This window comes from Rhopalosiphum maidis, chromosome 3 (assembly GCF_003676215.2).
Source record: "Rhopalosiphum maidis isolate BTI-1 chromosome 3, ASM367621v3, whole genome shotgun sequence".
Classification (NCBI taxonomy): Eukaryota; Metazoa; Arthropoda; class Insecta; order Hemiptera; family Aphididae; genus Rhopalosiphum; species Rhopalosiphum maidis.
The window spans coordinates 10,711,284-10,732,834 of record NC_040879.1 but is presented as its reverse complement, the minus strand read 5'-3'; the positions used below and the strand labels follow the sequence as shown (position 1 = coordinate 10,732,834).

The window sequence follows — 21,551 nt, the reverse complement described above, 5'->3', positions numbered from 1 at the left end:
CCTTCTCTGATCCTCAGTTATGTGATCTGTGGTAGAAGTTCGACACGTTGGATTATTATTAATTGATGTAGAAATAGTTGGAAACACCACAGTGTTAGAATTGTGCCCGTTAGATTGAATTCCATGTCGCCAAGACCTTGTGGCAGCTGTTACCAATCCATTTAAAAGGCTACGACGGCCTGTAACCTCAGTTCCAAGGGAATTCATAATCCCAATATTTTCGTTTTTGCTGTTGGACTTTCATACGGAATCAATGTTCAATTATCAGTGACGTAGTGTGATAACACTATAATGGATCAATGTTTGTAGAACCATTAAAATAAGTAGTATTTAATGGGCAGTTTGTTAAGAAAGTGGCAGTGATCAGTTTTAGTAGTAGGAAAGTGTTAAACGGATATTAATAAATATACTGTAACAGATGATAGAGGTAAATAGTTGCCATTATAGTAACAGCAATATTTAGTTTTTATTATTTTTTTAAATTCCAGTCGTTGAAAAATCTTGATATCGATAGATTGTTTTAACTACAGTGGTTACAGAGATAGCATTACATCACTCTTTATCATCAAAGTCAGAAGAAGTGACGGGGTAAATATCTTCACCGTGATGAGAGAGTAGGGTAGTCAGTAGTAACATCAGCGTGCACTTTGTTTACTTCATGCGTCACACCTTATATCAACAAAATAATTTTTTATTTTTGTTAATAAATCATCAAAATATTAAAGTAAATTATAGTAAGTTAACGAAATTCACTAATATAACAAATCTGAATTTTCCAGACAAATAGCCTTTGAAAATTACCTAGCATATAATATGCTACAAAGCAAATTAATGTATAATACTCCCGATATTCGATAATAAGAGAATACTCTCAATTATCCGCGGAATAGGGTGACAGGGCATTCGCGGATAATCCGCAAAATTAAAATTACGAAAATATTTTAAATTTTTAATAATTAAAAATAAATTGAAAATTGAAAATTGAAATTAATGTATTTTAAACAAGCGTATATTTTATTTACGTCGTTATCGAGTATTTGGCTATGACAACCCAATTAAATCGATAATGATGTATAATTTAAGGATACATATTTATTTTTGTATACATATAAATATGTAGACGATTCTGCGGAAGACATCGGATAATCGAGAGTACACTGTATATATATATATATCATTCTTTGTAATCAAATAACAAACATACTACATGAAAACCAGTGGTGATATTTTTCTAATATAATAGTTTATAATATAATTCTAATAATAGATGCTATCGTTAATTATAAATACTGCTATTTAATATTTAATCAATGATTCTACTTCAATAAAAAGGGCAATAATAAGTTGTGATAACGTATTAATGAAAATCTGGGTTCATTATAACTGGTTTAAAAGCTACTTACATAATAGCTAGAAAACAGACAGTGAAAATTAATGAAATAAATGGAAGCACATACACAATTAAGAATGGTGTACCACAAGGTAGTGTTTTGGATCCAATTCTATTTATAATATATATTAATGAAATTTGTGATATTAATTTTGATGGTTCGGTAGTCACTTATGCTGATGACACTTGTCTTTTATTCTCTCATCAATCATGGGATGAGGGTATATGAGAAAGCCTGCAGAGGGTTCAGTCTGATTATAAAATGTTTAAATGATAAAAATCTATCTTCAAATGTCGATAAAACTGTAATTATGCCGTTCTCAATTACAAAAAACTGATTTGAACTTAAACACTTTAGCAATTCATGACTGCGTTATTAATAAAATTAATTAAATTTTTCATTAATAAAACTGCAAAATAATTAAAATGGTTGAAAAAATTCGGTACTTGGGCGTTATATTTGATAATAATTTAAGATGGAATATTCATATTAACAATTTATTAGGAAAGCTACGCTTCATTACTTATAAAATGGTCAAACTCAAAAACATAGTACCTAAACCAACAATGAAAATAGTTTACTTTGCACTGTATCAATCCAATTTTCAATATGGTATACTGGCATGGGGTGGACTTCGAGACAACGTATTAAATTTACTTGTAGTCAATCAAAATAATATAGTTAGAATGTGTCTAAATAAACTAACTCTACAAGGATCTACGAATGCTAACTATAAAGAATTTGGTGTGTTGCCAATAAGGGTTTTATGTAAAAAAATTAATATTATGTACATGATTAAGTAATTTCATTTAGATAACAATTATAAGGAGTTAAGCAACAAAAGATAAATGAGAAAATACGATTTGATTATTAAATTTGCAAATCAATCTTTTGGTCAGCGTTTTGTGAATTATCAGGACCCAACTTTTTTCAATTCTATGCCTTATGAGTTTAAAAAAAAGATATTATGAGGTGAAATTGTAAATATTAAAGGCATGATATACAAACATCTATTCTTAGAATTAGATAACAATTTGCGTTAATATAAATCAGTTTGTTTCGATTATCTGTTGTACCGGCAGTACCTATAGCACATAATTTAATTTATCTTAATTTATTTTATTTATTTATTTGTCGATACTGTTTGTTCTATATAAAATAACACTTTTTTCTTGTCTATTAAAAATATTTTCTGTAATCTTAGATTTAAGTTTTTTTTTGAATTTGTTTAATTTGTACTGTTAAATTTTAAAACTCATATATACATAGATAATATTATTTTTATTATATTTAGCAGTAATCATAACTCCCTATCTCCAACACAAGCTGTATAAGTTTACAGGAGGTAGGTTAATCAATTCTTGTTTAATTTAATGTTGTTGCATAAAATATGTTTTGTTTTTAATTTCTTAATAATAAAAAAAAATTATTTTAATATTTGACAATAATTAATATTTTTAAAGAAATTATCAACACCACAGTCTAAAAGTTCTATAGCATTCATATTTGCTTTAAATTATCTTTACTTGATTAAATAAGGTTTCTGAGCGGAGAAAGTCTATCAGCCGAATAGCCGAAAGATATTTTCTATTGCTATTAGTAACTTATAAAATAACTTTACATTAGAATTACGGTAAAATTTAACTAATAATCAAAAAAAATAAATCATATATTACATTACATACATAATTAAAATTTATAATGATTATAATATTATTTCATATAACTTAGAAGTTAATACCGACGTACCATGTAACAATGTAAATAGGTTTGTGGTATAATTTAGCTTAATACATTGAAAATGTCATTTTGAATAGTAAATATTAATAAACAAAAACTTTCGAGTTCATACGAATAATTTTTTTTTCTAACTTCAATAATATCTTTGATGTTAAATCTATTATTAACCATAAATTGATAATTTGGTATAAATATCGGTTTTTTTTTTTAAAAAAATTATCTACAAAAAAATGTTTTTTTAGGTTGGTGTAAGTACAACTTTAAGGAATATACTTTACCAACATTTTTAACAGAGCATATAGTTTTTTACAGAGCTTTATATAAAATACGAAGAACTTTTTTTTTTATCAAAATAAAATATTTATTTTTAACATATTATCCATAATAAATAAAACGATTTTTAAGCAATATATAACTCAGGAATTAAAAACCAAAAAAAGATAGGTTTGAGGGTACCACTCTGCTGTACATTAGGTGTGAAGTGGATCATTATTAGAGTTAGTACTAAATTTTAATTCAATGATATAACATTGTATATAAAAAACGATTCTAAGCGGAGACGGTTTGTCAGCCTATATCACCAAGTATATTTTATGATTTGTTCTTTGATATAGTCAATAAAGTAGATAATTTATTTTATTATTAGTATTTAATTATTATAAAAATATATATCATAAATGTATATTTTATTATAAGTATTATTGTTATTAACTTTAGAAGTTAATATCACCTAACTTAAATACCGTATAAAAATGTGAATTGGTTCATATTATGATTATTATATAATATTTTTAAAAAAGTCAACATATTTAGAAAATATTATTGCGTATAGCAGTGGTCCTTAACTTTTTTGAGTTCATGTCATTTGTATCCACGAAAATTCAACACTGCATCATCATAACGTCAAAATATTAAACAATTTAAATTGTCAATTTTAGAAGAAAAATATATATGTTTTGAAAAATTATAGGAAGTAGAAAAATAAAAATTACCTACACATTTATTTTAGTTGTACTTATAGTATTAAAAAAATATTGAGATTTTATAATGGAAAAAAAAATAATAAATTGTATAAAATCTGAATAAATTATTAAGATTTTTAATTTTTTTAATTTAGATATAAATAGAACTACTCATATGGGTTCTTATACTTAATTATTAAGAAGTTTTGACCCGGCGAATAATTTATATCGACATAAAATTTAACATAATTACATATAAATAGCTTGAAAAGTATCAATATACTTTATATGTAGGAAATGCTAATAAAACTTTTGGTGCCCAAAAAATTTCAAGTATTTACGGTTATTTTTTTTTGAAACTACCACAATAAAACAAAAACCATTTGAAGAGAAATAGTTATCATACAGCAATATTCATTGCCCTTAAAATCTGAACTTCAAATGTTTATCAAAAATTAATTTGATTTTCCGGAAAACATTTTTATAATTAATATAGGTCGCAAAACATAAAAAAAAACATTATATATATATTATCAATTTTTAAAACAAATATAAACTGAATGTTTTTAAAAATTCCTATTTTCAAAATAATTTTTAATTTTCAAGATTTTTGACGAATTTTAATAAGACTAAATTTAAATACTTATGAAAACATATTGAGATTATAAATTTTCAATATTTTTTATTTAGGAAATTAATAACATATTAAGAATTTTGTACTACCCATAATATTAAGTATATTTTACCTAGGTATTCGTAAATTTGTGTTTGGTACCGGAATTTATAAAATAAACAACAAAAATAACTTCAATTGTCTATAAATAGATAAAAAAAACAATACTATTTGAAAATAATAACATAAGTATTAAATAACAAGTATTTGGTAAACATTTTAAAACAATACACATTTTTACGGTTATTCATTTATGAATTATAACAACACAATAATTTGTTTAATTAAAAAATGTTTTTCTAAATGCAGTTTTTGTTAAAATCGATTTTGTTTTTATGGTGTAAATTGAAACACAACAATCGTAGATAACAAATTATTTACTAAAATTTCAAAATTTGAAGAGAATCATATAATCTCGAAAATGTTTAAATTATAGATTGATTTATATATTAGATTAGGGATTTTTATTTTAAGGATATTTGTTAGTATACGTAATTGTTTCATTTGGGCATTCAGGTACAAAAACAATAGTATACATTTATGAATAATAAATTAATATTAGTTGTTATGCTATTGTTATTGTAGACAAAGAATTTACAATTTTTAGATGTATCTAAAAAAAACTACTAAAGATTTTGAAATTTTTTTTAATATATGTAGTAGTAGATAATATATGAGTAATTTTAAATTAATATCCCAAGACTTAATATTTAGAGTTACAGATAAAAAATATCTAAACAAGAATACCATTATAAAATTTAAAATATTTTTAATTGATGAGTAGTTATTGCACTTTAATCAAAGCCTAACAATAATTCTTAGTCGTAATAAAAAATTATATGGTTCAAATAATATTGAAAATATTTTATTTTAATAAATGTGAGTAAAAATATCAAATATCTGTAGCAGTTTATTCAACAATAAATTAATAAAATAATAAAAGTTTCTTAAAAATTATTTTACGTTTTAATATAGAAAATTCTCAGTGTAGGTTAAAAAGAAAATGTTATCGTGAACTATTACAAATAAACCCACATCCCAAACAAACAGATAAAAATAAAAATAAAAAATATAAAAAAAATATTACATATTTTTAAAAAAGAAAAAAATGAATCAAGCTAAGTATCGCTAATGGGTAGCTGCGCATTCAAACCCTTCATGTCAACATCCACCCTTACTATATAAACTTATTGTGCATTTTGTGTATAGCTTGTTTATTTCAAAAAAAAAAAAAGTTTTAATAGGAACCTAGGTAGTTATATACAAATTTAAAATGAACATTTGATAAAAATTTTAAGTATCTAATATTTATTTTTAAATTAATACAGAAGAACTAAAATCGATTTTTTTACGAATAGGGTATACCATAAAAGTCACGGCATTTTCGTAATTTACCAGTAAATCTTTTCACACACATCAAATTAAAAATAATGTCTTCAAATTCCGAATCGTACATTATATTTTAATGAATGTAAAGCAATAATTTCTTGTGTTATAAAAATATTTTAACCACATACTTTAAAATAAGGGATTTTGAGACTCGTATTTTCGTGTTATTTATAAATACGCCACTGAATTTTAAAAAAATATATGAAAGAATTTTAAATTAATCTTCGTTTATAATGTACCATAAAATAAATAATAATTAAAATTAATAAATAGTATAAAAATATTATTATTTTAAGTTTCTATTCTTTAAACAAAATAACGTAGATGTATTTGCGGGAGTCAATAATTTTCAAATTTTTATTATATATTTTTGTTTAAAAGAATATGTAAAAAAATTTTTTTAATAGCTTTTTTTTATAATCCATAAATTATATTATAGCATTTTAGTCATTTTACACATTAAATGAGTACCTACGTAAATTTTATTTTATTTTTTACGTGTATTACTGTAAGTTATTATTTATAGATATCTTATAAAAATAAAATTTGAAAATAATTTTACCTACTTGTATTTTGTTGACGATTTGTTATGAAGGAACGTCTACGACAATATTGAATCTTAGTTGATACGGACTTAACTATCGGCATCAATTATGACGAGAGATTTTCTGTCCGTGTATATAATTATGCCTAGGCCATCAGTCATTTTTATCGTTTTGACCACTGTCAAAAAACTTTTCTTGCTATCCCACATTCGTCACATGTGTATCACTGCAGGTGTACGAGCACTAATTACCACCGGTCCCCGTAGACACAGCTTATTCTGTATTGTTACGTCATGCCAACGCCAACAAGTGTTTATTTTTGTGATGCTTTTATATATTATACACCGGTGGTGCGAGTGCTCCACCACGTTAATGTTAATACACGTACATATGATTATACTATTGTAACTGTGGTATAATGGTGAGCGTGATTACGGTGGTTGAGATCGTGTATTATGATGAAGATACGACAACATTAACGTCGATTTCGTTGCTGGTTTCTGAGGTGACAATTGCACAGTCGTTGTCGTGGTCGTTGTAGTTGTGGAGAGTTGTTGTAGCGTCGATTTCGTCTATTATTTCTGTAATAATTAAAAATAAATACGTAAAAACAAGAAACAATAACGATCACGATTAGAAACAGCTTGACGGCTTTATTGACAGTTAAACAAATAAACTATAGTAAGTTCTAAAATATTTGGAAACTTGATGTGTTTTTTTGCTTTAGAAGTAGTTACGGTGGTAATAATAATATTAATAATATTACAATGATGACAATAGCTGTCAAGTAGGCGGTATTAATGGAGGACAACGAGGAAAAAATGTGATCAAATAAAACTATTATAAGTTAAATAATATAAGCAAAAAAAAAAAATAATAATAACAGAAAAAAACAAAGAACAAAACGTTAAACAATTCTAACGCAAGAAGTTGGAAAAATAAATTAGTGTTAAGATTAGAAGAAAAAGATCGTCGTCGTCGTCGATGTTGTCACAGAACGTTGACTATATTGACAAATCACATGGAACAGTCGAGCTTTTAAATGTACAAAAACAGCAAAGAAAGGTAGTGAAGACTTTGGCGGCGTCGGTGATAGCGCGGTTTATGTGACTCAGTTGTGAAGCATAGTCGGATACTGAACTATTATGCACCACGTAATTTTGGATAATAAAAAAGTACGACGCAGTCGATTAAAGTTGTAATCTTGTGGATGAAAACAAGTGTGACTGATAGGCACGAAAAACAAACAGAAATAAAACAATAACTATGACTTAAAAAAATTGACAATATGATATTATATCGTATCGGTCGAGCTATCAATAGTAATAGAAGAAATTGTTTGTAGCGATGACCGCGGTGGCTGACAGCCAAAAGTTGACTGAATGGTCACGGAACACAAAATAGCAGCAGCAGCCACAGACCGCCGTCGTAGCGAAAGTTCCAATTATGAGATGGGGGAGGCGTGTAGGGAAAGGACGACCTACGAATCCGCCTACGTTCAATAATAATTCGGGAAAACCACCCATATTGACACCGATGGGCGGGCGATCGCGTTCCGCACACGCGTCGCAGAAAATTTGGTCGAATGGATAAATACAGCATCGACATAGTCCTGAGAAGCCATTCTTTACCGCAACAGAGAACTCGGTGGATGACTCACAACAGCCACCCCCATCGAATAAAAACATAATAATCTAGGGCAACAATCACCGCCTACATTACCTACCCCCGACAGCTTAATATATTCCACGACCCAGTTTCGGAGTGAAAGTAGTTACCATGCCTACACTCTGCTGTCACTGTTGATCGATCCAAAACAGATTTTCCTAGGTACTCCTGTGGCCTCTTCCTAACTACATACACATTGAAATGTCACCGCCTTCACAGGAACCCCCTCCTATTTTAAATCGGTTGTCATTATTTAAGTTTTTATCCACGTACAGTTTGGTTTGGTAAAAAAATTTAATAAAAATAAGTTTTACAAATTAAAGCTTAATTTATACTAATTTAAAATGTTTATAATATCTGGATAATAAATATATTTTTTGATGTTTAAATAAAAAGTTGTACAATGTATGAATGTTAATTATTATTTATTTTAAACTTTTAAATTATGATTAGTCATCAAATTATATATACATATATATAGCTATCTAAATTTGATTTAAAATAGGTACTTGTTTTTATACAATTGTACATTCATATTAATTGTAAAGTTATCAAAATTCTCACAATTTTAAAAATGACAAATTTTTAAATTTACAAATTAATGAATACTTGAATTATCTAAAATTACATCCGTGTTAAATGTGTTTTTGGTAATTGAAGTGCAGTGGAACTTATACAGGCAAAGTTACACTTCATCATCATAGAAATTAATAAGTGATTTAGTAACAAGTGGCTATTTCAATAAATATATAAACCAAAAAATAAACATTAGATAAAATTATTTTTAAAATGGTATTATTTAGTGTAAGAATAACAATGTTATTAGTAGGACTATAAGACTTAAATGCAGTAGCTAATTTATTTTTATTTATAAGTTGTAATTGAATAAAAATATATTTTGTGACATTAAAAATAAATTTAATAATTGTGTTTCTTATATACTTAAATGTTTCTAATAATATTTTTTTAAAGAGCATATTTTTAATAATTGGTCCATATTCAATACATATTATTCAACAATAAGAAATATTTTTGTGTACTTTAGAAATTTTATCATCATTAAATAATAGAACATCGAACATATTATTTTTATATTTATATAACAGAATATATCTAAGTGTATATAGTTTGGCCAGAGAAAAACAATAAGATATTAATATAAAAAATAAATAAGTACATCTAGTACAAAAAATATTTTTTATACGGCAATAAACTAGTTGAAATAATAGGTATAATAAAATACAAATATAATATTATACTATTTTAAAAAAAAAGTATAAGTTCTTATTATAGTGACGCATTAGACTTACGAGTGAACAAAATCCCACAGTATTATATACTTACACGAACATGTGTTTTTTTTAGTTATTTTTTTACAGTCCAGCATATAAATCTAGTCATAAATTATATATTATTATTATTATTAAGCATAATCTGTCTATAGATATTTTAGTGTATTAAACTCCATCCATTTAATAACAGTTATAACATAATTTAATTGTGAAAATTGAACTATATGTGGTCATGATTTCAACTGAGTGTAAAATTAATTATATTAAAATATCTGGATTGTGTATAATTCAATTTCAAACATTTTTACCTCGTGGTTGAAGATATTCAACCTAAGATATGCAATATTTTCTGATTTTCATAACTTTTAGTAATACTTACATTTGTAGCTTGGTTATAATATATATTTTTTTAATTATAGCATTATACATTAAATAAGCATTAAATAGCTGTAAATTAACAAAACTTGTATACCTTATTTTATTCAAACATATTACAACAATGGTCAATGAGTATAACAGTACTGGCTCAAACAAATGTCCAAAAATGTTAAATAAAACAAAATTATCTCAACAATTATTTATGAAAAACTCAAATTAAATTAAAATATCATATTGCATCAATCATTTAGATATTATGACTTAAATTTTTTTTAAAAATAATGGTATGGAGAAGTTTTATTGAACTTACAAAACTCATTGCTATAGTCCACATACCATATTGTTAATTTGATATTCTCAATTATAAAAAAAAAGAAATATAAGAGACTTAGACTATAGATTTTAGAGAACTAAAATACAATCAGCATTTCTAATTGAATGGCTCAAAGATAGAAAAAAAATTAATTTAAATTATCAAATAGAAATATGATCAAACATTATAGATACTATTGGCAAAAAGGTATCCACTTGTAGTTTATTTATGTTTTTTTTTTTATATAATTTTCTAACATTTTTATTTTTAAGTTTGATAATAGATCAATATTCACTCTAGTATTAAAAATAATAGTAAAATAGATTATTCTAAATAATAAATTTTGTGTTATAAATTAGTAAGCCAATCAATACATGCAGCAATGGTATCCCAGGAAATGTACGCAATCATGTTTTCTAAAATGGTATACCGTAGCTAGGTACTAGTACTTTTGTTATTTTAAGTGTGTGACAACTGACTTTTAAAGATTTATTTAATTTAAGTTACAATTATATTTATTAATAATGTTACCCATAAGCTCCATAACACCAAAACCTAGTTACATAAATCATTTTTATGAAAGTTAATAAAAATTCTATTAGATTTAAGCAATTTATTTCTTTGATTTATTCAGAATCTAAAATCAAAAATCTTTTAAAAAAAAGAAATTAATTCAATAAAATTATTTTATAATAGGAAAAAGTTAAATGTTATATAAATTAATTAAAATTGAAGAAAATTGAGGTAATTTTTTGCAGCACTATTAATCATAAAGTTTGTTTATGAATTAAAATTATATCTAATTCTTATTAAGAGGATATACATTGAAGCTCACAAAAATGTTTGAATAAGCATCAAATTTCCATAAATTAACTATTATTTATTATTATGAATAAAAAAGTAACCAAATTGAAGAAATTTATAATAAGTATTTTATTTTTTTTTATTGCAGTTAACATTCAAATACATATAAACATAAACTTATGTAAAAGTGTTTAAATAATTATATTTTTCTTATTGTATGCATACAACTTAAAAGATATCTTATATTATATCAAATCATAATAAATAAGAATGTAATTTTTGAGATCTTAGGGAGGAAAAAAGCAGTAGTAGAATGATTATGGCATGCAAGATTTCAGATGAAATATTCTTTAGACATGTACTTCTTATTAACCTCTTTATTAATACATACTAGTACTTAGTAGAATTGGTTACAATTTTATTGATTGTTTGGAAAAATTTATTTCACACTACAGCCATCAAAAACATAATACCTACTACGAAAATTAAATTAAATAATAAGTGTCAACCATAATGTGAATACACTATGGCGGCTGAAGTACAAATGGCCACATTTAAAATGTAAGTACATAATTGCTCAAATATAATATTCTTGTTCACTTATTAATATTTAAATAACAAATTGTATTCTTATTAGGTTGTCTTAAACTATAATTTCAATATTTTATACATTTTATATGTTTATGGCGAGATTTATAGTTTATTATTTTTTTAAAAGAGTATTAAATTTATATTTTCATGACTGGTACAATAGGAGTATATTTTGTAATTAGATTCTAGCCAATCTTTTTATTATTTTAACTGAACCTAATGACAAATATAAAAATACAATTTTAATATAACTAGAAATTGATGATAAATGGGATTAATTAAGTTGTGATTAGGTAATCTAAAATATTAAAAAAAATGAATAAATGGAATTATTATTTACCTATGCATTTATAAGAAATATGTAAACATTGAAAAGAGTTAAAAGAAAATGTACAACAATTTTATATTGATAACTTCTGAAGCAGATAACAATAATTAAATTTTGATTAAAGTTATTAAACAGCATTAGTATTATAGAAAACCAGTTTAAAGTAAGCTATTGCAATCTTTTAAAAATGTTTTTTTTTTTTGATTAATCTAAACTTGAAAATATTATTTTGCCAATTATTAATTAATCTTTCAAGTGATCATAATACATGAAACAGTACAAATAGTTGAATGCGGGTAAGGCTAAGTTAAAATTGAGGTTCCCATTATAATGTTTTGTTACTTATCAAACAAGTGTAAGAACACTTTAAGAACATTTTTTGTCAGAAACCATTATAAAATTATGACAAATGACATATTGAATGGAATTTACATCATAGTACCTACCTAAAATATAGGGTTACCATACAATCTGGTATCCTGATCAACTTTCAGGATGGTCAATTCTTTCGATTTTAATAATTAATGTTAACATTTCGTTAAAATCAAAACTGATTACTCAATTTAGGTACAAAATCTATTTTAAAATAATTTTCCTGATCTGAAGACAATAGTTATTAACAGATACGTTCTCTCAAAACAATTTTAATAATAATAATTTATCTCATAATTTATCGTTAGTTGATAATAACTTTTGTCGGTTACTCATTCAGATTTGTAATGCATGTCATAGAGTGTTGACTGTTATATGTGGTATTCAGATTATGACAAAAAAATATGTTATAACTGGCGGTTGGCGGTGAAAGAATGGTAAGACGTTTCCCATAAAAACCATAAGAAAAACATTGATCCAGGTTTAAGTAAAATACAATATCAATATACCTAACTAAAAACCACTTAAACCATCTACCTACCGTTGAAAATATGCATATTATTATATTGCCCGTAAGGTGTGTCAACTGAACGGTTGTCGTTAGCATGTCTAAAATGAAATGGTTAGAACTCACCCTTAAGTTCTAATAATTGCACAAATAGGAAGCTTGTTACAAAGTCTGTCGGAACGTTGTTCGTCTCGCCGCGTTTTATCTAAAATTCATCGGTCGCTCAGCGCAACGGAAACGGACCGACGACAGAGAGCACGGTTGGCGGATCGCTCTGTTCCGGGACTGGAGTGGTATACCCGAGAACGGCAGCTGACCGCGAAACTAGAGGCGCGAGGAACGAGGTGTGACCGGAGTACTCGGCGGCTCGGACCGTTTCCAGACTCGCGGGGACATGCTCCACACACACACACACCCGGGATGATACGTTCGCGGCGCCGGTGACAGAAACACCGTCGCAAGTGCAGATGTCGTCGACTTTTCGGCGTCGCGGAGGAGTCGATCTGCGTCTACGATACCCCGCGCGTCCCGCCACCACGCAACCCGTGCAGTTGCCGGCGATCGACACCGCCGTAGCGCCGCCGCCCCCGCTCTTCCCCTACCACGAAACACGCAACGCCGTCGGATGACCTGCGTTCCGCCGGCTTCCCTTTGTTTACAACGCGATAACGTCGCGCGGACACCCACGACAACAGCAACTCACTACTACTACTACTACTACCACCACCACCACTACTACCACTCCGGTCATCGGTGATAGGAGGCGGTTCGCTACGGGACGAGCAGAGCGACGCGATTTTTTTCGATTTTCAGGACGCGTCGTACAATATTATAATATACAATGATATTTTCAATTTGTTCGCGGTCGTTTCAAATGGGCAACAGCAGCTACCGGATGCCAAACCGATGGAACAACTGTCGTCGGCCCGCGCGACAACCGGTCACCCCGTGTTATCACGTTTTCTGTCCGATATCGCGCAGCAGCAAGAGAGTCGGCGTCGTTATCGTCCCGGAACAATAACAATAACAATGTTATTGTTGTTCTGCGAGTATTGCGCGTATTTACCACCACCACCACCGCAGCCGAACGAATAACATTCATCGCGTTATTACGTATTATCGAGGGTCATCGCTCTGATGCGCTTCGTCACGGATTCCGACGACCGAAACGTCGGTCCGTCGCTATTATTGTCCACCCACCGACGACGACCGCGGGGGCCTCGCCGTACGGGCTGATAACGTCGGTGGCGGCGAACCTTATCAACGGAACGCCAGCGAGCCACAGAACAATAGTCGCCGTACATTTCCATAATAATATCATAACTAGCGGTTCGTAGCAACAAATTATCATCGTTATTACTTTATCATCATCATCATCATCGTCGTCGTTATTATTTTAATTGGAATACACCGTGCGATACAGTGGAATTAATTAATAATTATCGTTCGTCGGGATTACACAACGCGCGCGCACACGTACGTCACACTCGCGGCGACGTCGACGACCAATTGGATCGACTTTCGTGGTTCGTTTGCGTAAACTTATCGTACACCTTTTCGTCTCTTGCTGTTTTTATTTTATTTTTTACCATAATTCCCGCGTCGTTTGCATACCGTTTTTTTGGTATATCGTAGATTTGGTAGAGTAGCACGTCCGCTGCGAAGTCGTTTGCTCACGGACCGCGCAGCCGTTTGATCTCCGTGTGTGAGCTGTCCACTTTGTGTTTGGCGCGCGTGTGTATTGTTACGCCGCAGAACTGACCGGCAAAAGATTCGTCACAACGGTCCGAGTAATTTGTGGCCCGCCGAAAATAAGTAGTCGAGGACTTAACATACTAAGTGGTAAGTGTTTTTTTTTTGTTTTTTTCCCATTCTCGTCAAACTTTAGCTAGTAATGTGGCAAATTGCTCTTCAGACGACGACAGTACGCGGATATTATTGACAATATTCTTTTGCTCGCCGTTTTTGTACGTCGTGAGCGCTTTACTACAAAATATCTGAGTTTTGTTACAATATACAATCTAATTACATTGTGTATGTGCATGTGTTACTAGCTACTCAACACCATTCCCATTGGTGTCGACAGCAAATATCATGACTGAACCCATGCTGTCTTAAGCTGGTGAGCAAGTGCAGTAACCTAAAGCTTTGTATTTAACACGCAGCATCAGTAGCGTCTACGCACATCCTCTACAATTACGGTCAATACTCCTAATATGAAGGTATTGTGTTTGAATATGTACACTACAATTAATGAATATATATTTTATGCTTAATCTGAAAACAGAGGCTATTGAGATTAATCTTATTATAATCTCCATTTATGGCATTTTACTGTACTAATTTATTAAAATAACATAACCACACACATGACAAGAAAATAATAGGTAATTTAAATATATATATTACAAATTCACAACTCATTTATATTATTATAATAATATAATTTGTCTCTTCTGTTAATTTATTCTATACATATATTATGAACTTAATAATTTGGAAAAATAATTTTCACATAAATAAAATGTTATTAATCAAACAAAATAATTCAATTGTTATTCACTTATTTTTAAAATTAAATACAGGTTAAATTAGCTATTAATAGTTATATCTTTTCTAAATAAAGTTGGTGTACCCTAGGTTTTAGTATTATATGATTTTGTGGGTGAACCCGGCTCATCAGAATTATCAGTAACTGCTGGTGAGACATTGGTGGTAACCCGACAAGATGTTGGCGAGGGCTGGTGGGAAGGAACAAACACATCTGGCCGCACAGGCTTGTTTCCAGCTGCATATGTTGAGGTTTGTTTTTCTCATAGTTTGATTTTTATGGTTGTATTTTTATTATTTATAATGTATATATTAAATGCTAATAGGAAATTAAAACTAAGGTGGATGACAGAAAAAATGAAAGCAAACCACCGCCAGCTTTACCACCTCCACCGTTACCACCATCAACAGATCCATGGGAAGTTGATGATCAAAATGAATTTTATTCACAAGTTCCTGGCAGTCAAAATCAGCAACAGACATATCCACATCAGCAGGCTAGTACTTTAACATGATAAAATAATTAAAAATAAATATTTATTTTTATATTTACTCTTTAAAAGAATTAACTTTAGAATTTGAACTCCAATCATCATTATTACATTGTTAAAAGTTGAGAATTAAATATTTTTTCTTATTTTAAGTCGACATAATTTTAACATTTTAAAAGTTAATTATGCTTTCAATATTTTTTTATTTAATTCACAAGGAATATAATTTATACCTAATGCTAAAAAAATACAAATAGATTTACTATAGCTAATACACTTTATTTTTAACTTCGCTTTTTTTTCTTAAATCACATCTAGATTATATAATTTAACTAAATATAATATTTGTTTGATGTATTTAAATTTTCATATGTATTTTTAATTTTTCTTGTACTCATTAAATAGCTGTCATCCAATCATCGAATATTTCTGGGATAACAATTTTAGTGTAAATTATTATTTTGTAATTGTATTTACAGTCACCTGATGATTATTATGACGATGAATGGGACGACGATTCTGAATATGGCGGTGGAAGTACTGTGACTTCATCTGCTCCTATACCACCAACTATTCAGTATCCACCTATTGGAACAAAAACGACATCAATAAGGAAAACAGCAGGTACCTAAAATTGAACTAACGTCAGTATAATTATTTTTTAAAAATAAGCCATTGGGAGTTTTGATCATTGTAAGCTCTCACAACTTATCAAAAATGATTTAATTACATAACAATGTTATTTAATAAAATATATACAAATTGACTTATAATTTGATATTTTTGTTGTAGGCAAGACAGCTGCAACAACTGGTGGCAGCAGTTCTCGGTTTTCCAAGTTGGTAGGTGGTGGTGATGCATCATATATAATGGGTGCCATTCAGCCACCCATCCACTTACCTGATACAGAAAACATTACAATTGTTGTGCGTGGTGGTACTGGTGGTGGCCCCATGGCAGTGGATGTTGAATGGTGCCGAGACCCAGATAATGAACCACACGGATACCAGTGTGTGGTGGCATCTCCAAAGAAGGAAACAAAACTCAAAGGCTTGAAATCGTTTATTGCATACCAAATAACTCCTACGGTATGTCTATATTCTATGTTTCTTATGTGTATTATTATCTATCAAATATTTATTGAAAACTCGCAAATATTTACCATTCAATAACTTATCACTGTTTAACATATTACCATATTATAAGTACTACTGATAATGAGTGTATAGTGCATACTTGTATGATTTTTAGTTATTATGATAAACTTACATTATAATAATAGCTATTTGAAACAAAACTATATCCATCTATTAAAAAATCTACTAATTTTTTTTCTATTTTACTAATTAATTTTCGTTTGACTTATATGTGTTGTAGTTTAATAATATTCAAGTATCCAGGAGGTACAAGCACTTTGATTGGTTACATGAACGGTTATTGGAAAAGTACTGCTGTTTAGTGCCAATACCGCCATTACCAGATAAACAAATTTCAGGTTAGATAAATCAACAATCTACTTTGCAAATAAGTCATATAATAATATATGCATATTATGTTATAGAAAATCCTTAACAAACAATATTCATTTTAAAATAAAAAAAAATATCACTTTGGTCATAATATTAATTATACTTAGGTCGATACGAAGAACAATTCATTGAACGTCGTAAACAGCAATTACAGGCATTTGTAGATGCAGTATGCCGACATCCTGTACTATCACGGGGTTGGGTATGGCGGCAACACTTTATCACATGTACTGATGAGAAACGTTGGAAGTCAGGCAAGCGGAAGGCTGAGTCACGGAATACGAGTGCCGAGACCCTCACTGGGGCTAATGTATTTTTTGTAATTAGAGTAATACCTGCAGATGGTAGTAATGACCCCCCTCCATCTATCAACCCGGCAATATTGTATGTATGTTACAATGTTATAACTTATTATTTATTTAATATTTTTACCGTTTGATTTTTAAAGAGATCGTGAAGTGGAAGGATTTCAGAGATTTGTGACTGGATTAGAAGGAGCGCTGAAGAATATGGCACAAACGGTTGCAGAACAATCAAAACGTATGCAAACATGTTATAAACGCGATGCTCAACGATTAGGCCAGTCATTTTACATGTTGGGTCACGCGTATAGTGGTAAGTAACAGTATACATTAGTATACACTTTACAGTGACCAGCTGATACAATAATATTATGTTAACTTATTTTTTTTATTATTTATTATTAATAATGAATAATGTAGGAGCATCATCTTCATCAATAGGAGATACTAGTGGTAATGGCAATGTGATAAGTCTTACTACCCGACAACTGATGACGGCTCTGAAAAAAACTGGTGATGTATACAATGAGATGGGTGGCCGGCTGATGGATGAGTTACCTGCCGCAGGATGGGACTCATTTGCTGACATGCTACACGTGTATCGTGGTGTTGCAGGGGCAGTTTCCTGATATATTAGCCGTACACAAGGTGAATTACAAATTTGTTTATGTATATGTATTGTAATTTTTATTGGTTTTCCACTATTACGAGCTTAAACTATTATTTATTAATAATATTCTTTCTATAATTTACATGATAATCACAGGAAAGTTACCTTAATTTGTTTGTAATAGAGTGCTGTGCAAAAACGGAAAGAATGTGAAAGACAATACTCTGAAGGTATACCAATAGGTGGTAGCGGTGGTGATGGAGCTGGAGGATCTAGTAGTGGAGCATCGTTATCCGGTTCTGGTAGTGGTGGAACCACAGCAGTGACTGACCCAGAACAACAGAGACGGCTACTGCGTGAGATGCAACGTCGTACTGACGTGGTGTCATATGCTCTGTTAGCAGAGATAAATCAATTTCATCGAGACCATGTACTCGGCCAAATGGCTGGCCATGTTCGTCAACTATTGCGCAACCAGATAGAATATTACAGAAAAGTTAGTAAAACATTTATGATGACAATATATGGCCAATGCTGTTTGAATTATAACCATGGCAATGCTATAATGTTGGATAGTAGTGATTTTAGGAAATTAGGAATTCAGAATAATTAATATTTTTATGTGGAAATAGTTAAATAATAATGTTGTATATTGTATGAAATATATGAATATGAATAAAAAATCTGTTAATTAAGTCTTATCACTCATATTTTCATTAACAATTGAATTTTTATTTACATATCACTAACCTTAATAGTGATCATTAAAATATTATTAAGTTGCCACTATGATACTTTCTTAAATATTAATAACATATAAATATTTTCTTCTTTAGATTGCTGACAATTTAGAAAATGTTTTACACATGTACCCTGATAATGGCGATGAAGACTCTTTAGGAGTAGGAATGGACCATCATTATGACCAACAACAATACAACCAAGGAATAATTGATGATAACTCATCTTATCAACACCAGTATTATTCAAATCAGTAGTAGTTACAGTAACTTAATGGAATTGGTAATATAAAACATGGTAAATAACTAGAATGCAATTGTTTTTAAAACTGCTAATACTCGCATATAACACATACCTATAATATATTAGGTATCACGATTAATTTTTTAACTATTTGTAACCGTAGCCCACTAATATCACTGAAATAAACTGTTCTTATTCTTATTACAATAATATTTTTGGGGGAATCCACGTTATAACTCCTGCTACTACTTTTACCATTATTATCCCTAAATGAAGCATTTTAGTTTATTAATTGTCTTAATTATACTTGATTATTTTTTTTTTTTTTTTTGTTCTATATTATTGTGTTCAATTTATTACCATGTATTAGTTATATTATTATGCTTTTACCCATTATTATTATTGATATTACTATTGGATGGATTAATATTCTTTTCAATGTATAAAATATTGTTTTTTAGTTTTTGTAAAAGTCACCAGATTGACATATTCAAATATCATAAAAATGATTCAACTACCAAAAACATACTGCATATGTTGATAATTGTTGATACTTGTTAAAATTATAGAAATATTAAATAGTGATATTCTATTCTCAAATTAAGAAGACAACTTGACAGCAACTTTGCCAGGGGCATGGCTTTACTACACAGCAGACATACAGATAGTTAACTCTAATGGCATTTTTTTCTGATTTTTTGTGGCTCAAATATTTAAATAAGAACTTAGTTACTATCAATTATGAAGGAAAAGGCGAATTTAATATTACTTTTTACGTTCAATATTTTATATATGCTAATACTTTTTTTATAACATGAAAAACTCTTTATAATTTTCATTTTTAACATAAACCTATACTAAAAGGTTTTAGTAAATTAAAAATCTTAATATTATACGTCAAACCATCTTTGCTTAATAGATTCTGGGTTTATCTAATTATGGTATCACTATTTATTCAACTACAATAATACTTATTGTACTTGACTACTATAAAGATGGTGCACATTTATGATTTTGTAATGCATACAATAATAGCCACTAGTTAACTCGGCAGGAACAGTGGCGGCGTGAGAAAGGCTTTATGAGACCTGGGTCTCATGGCTGTTTGGGTAGGTGAATGATTGTCGGTATATTATGTCGTGTTGATAGTTGGTACACAATATTTACCTACAGTTATAATATCAACATTATTATAAATGTAATCTACTCGTATACTATTTATAATCAAACATATTATTTAATTAAGTATGCTTATCACTATTTTTAATACTTGAAAATTGTAAACGACAATTTTGGAGGTGGGTGGTTCCTAAAATTGTTTTTGTCTCATGAATGAAAAATGTTCACGCCAGACCACTACCCTACGAGAACTAGTTGCCTTGGGGTTAACTTTTTGATTGTAATGAAGTATAATCAATTATTTAATTGAACACCTAATATTTTTTAAAAATCTGAAAGATCATAGCTGATTTAGAATTATCCTAATAGTTTTAATAGTTTTTAATATATTAGTAAAATTATATATTTATTTTAAATCCTTTGTAAAACTCAGTTGACAGACGAATTTTAAAAAAGAAATTAATTCTGAAGATCTGATATTTTTACAATATTTTTTTTATTATATTTGAATAATTAAGATTTGTTAAAATATCCAAATTTTCTTTATATGTACTGACCAAAATAATATGTAATTACTAGCACTAACATTTTAATGTAAATAATATATTTCCATTGATAACAGATAACATCTAAGAAGTGATAATTTTGACTTGAAACTTAATATTGTTGGGACCATTTTTTTTTATTATTATTATAAGCTACCATTGTATGAATTTTTCCAATTTAAATCATAACATATTTGTTTTACTTATTTATTTATAATATAATTATAGGAATATAGATATATTTATTATATAATCTATACTATATAGGTACATATATTTATTTTACATGTGCCATCGTAGTGGGTGTTAATTATTACGTTTATATGTATGTAAGTGTGTACGAAACTATGTAACTTAAAAGGGTATTTGAAATATATGTTAACTGAATTTATGTATAATATACTCATATTAAATAATTTACTTAAAATAAATATGTATCCTGTGGCTAGTCTGTTATATTTGTCATT

At 28.7% G+C, this 21,551-nt stretch overlaps 2 protein-coding genes across 2 annotated transcripts in view; one reads left to right on the top strand and one right to left on the bottom strand.

Annotated features, from left to right (window-relative positions):
* The window catches only part of LOC113559605, a 30,731-nt gene extending 17,288 nt beyond the window's left edge, over positions 1–13,443 (bottom strand). The window contains 3 exon segments of the mRNA XM_026965347.2: positions 1–669; positions 6,718–7,281; positions 13,081–13,443. Of these exon segments, the coding sequence (XP_026821148.2) occupies positions 1–207 (207 nt within the window). The 5' untranslated portion in view covers positions 208–669; positions 6,718–7,281; positions 13,081–13,443.
* A 530-nt stretch (positions 13,444–13,973) lies between these two features.
* Positions 13,974–21,267, top strand: LOC113559841 (sorting nexin lst-4). The gene is given in 13 exon segments (XM_026965616.2): positions 13,974–14,796; positions 15,009–15,176; positions 15,595–15,756; positions 15,831–16,001; positions 16,475–16,619; positions 16,788–17,083; positions 17,373–17,490; positions 17,632–17,908; positions 17,973–18,139; positions 18,247–18,446; positions 18,448–18,474; positions 18,621–18,932; positions 19,273–21,267. Coding segments are annotated over 12 exon segments (2,043 nt in total). The 5' UTR covers positions 13,974–14,796; positions 15,009–15,170; the 3' UTR covers positions 19,435–21,267.
* Positions 21,268–21,551: the final 284 nt, after the last annotated feature.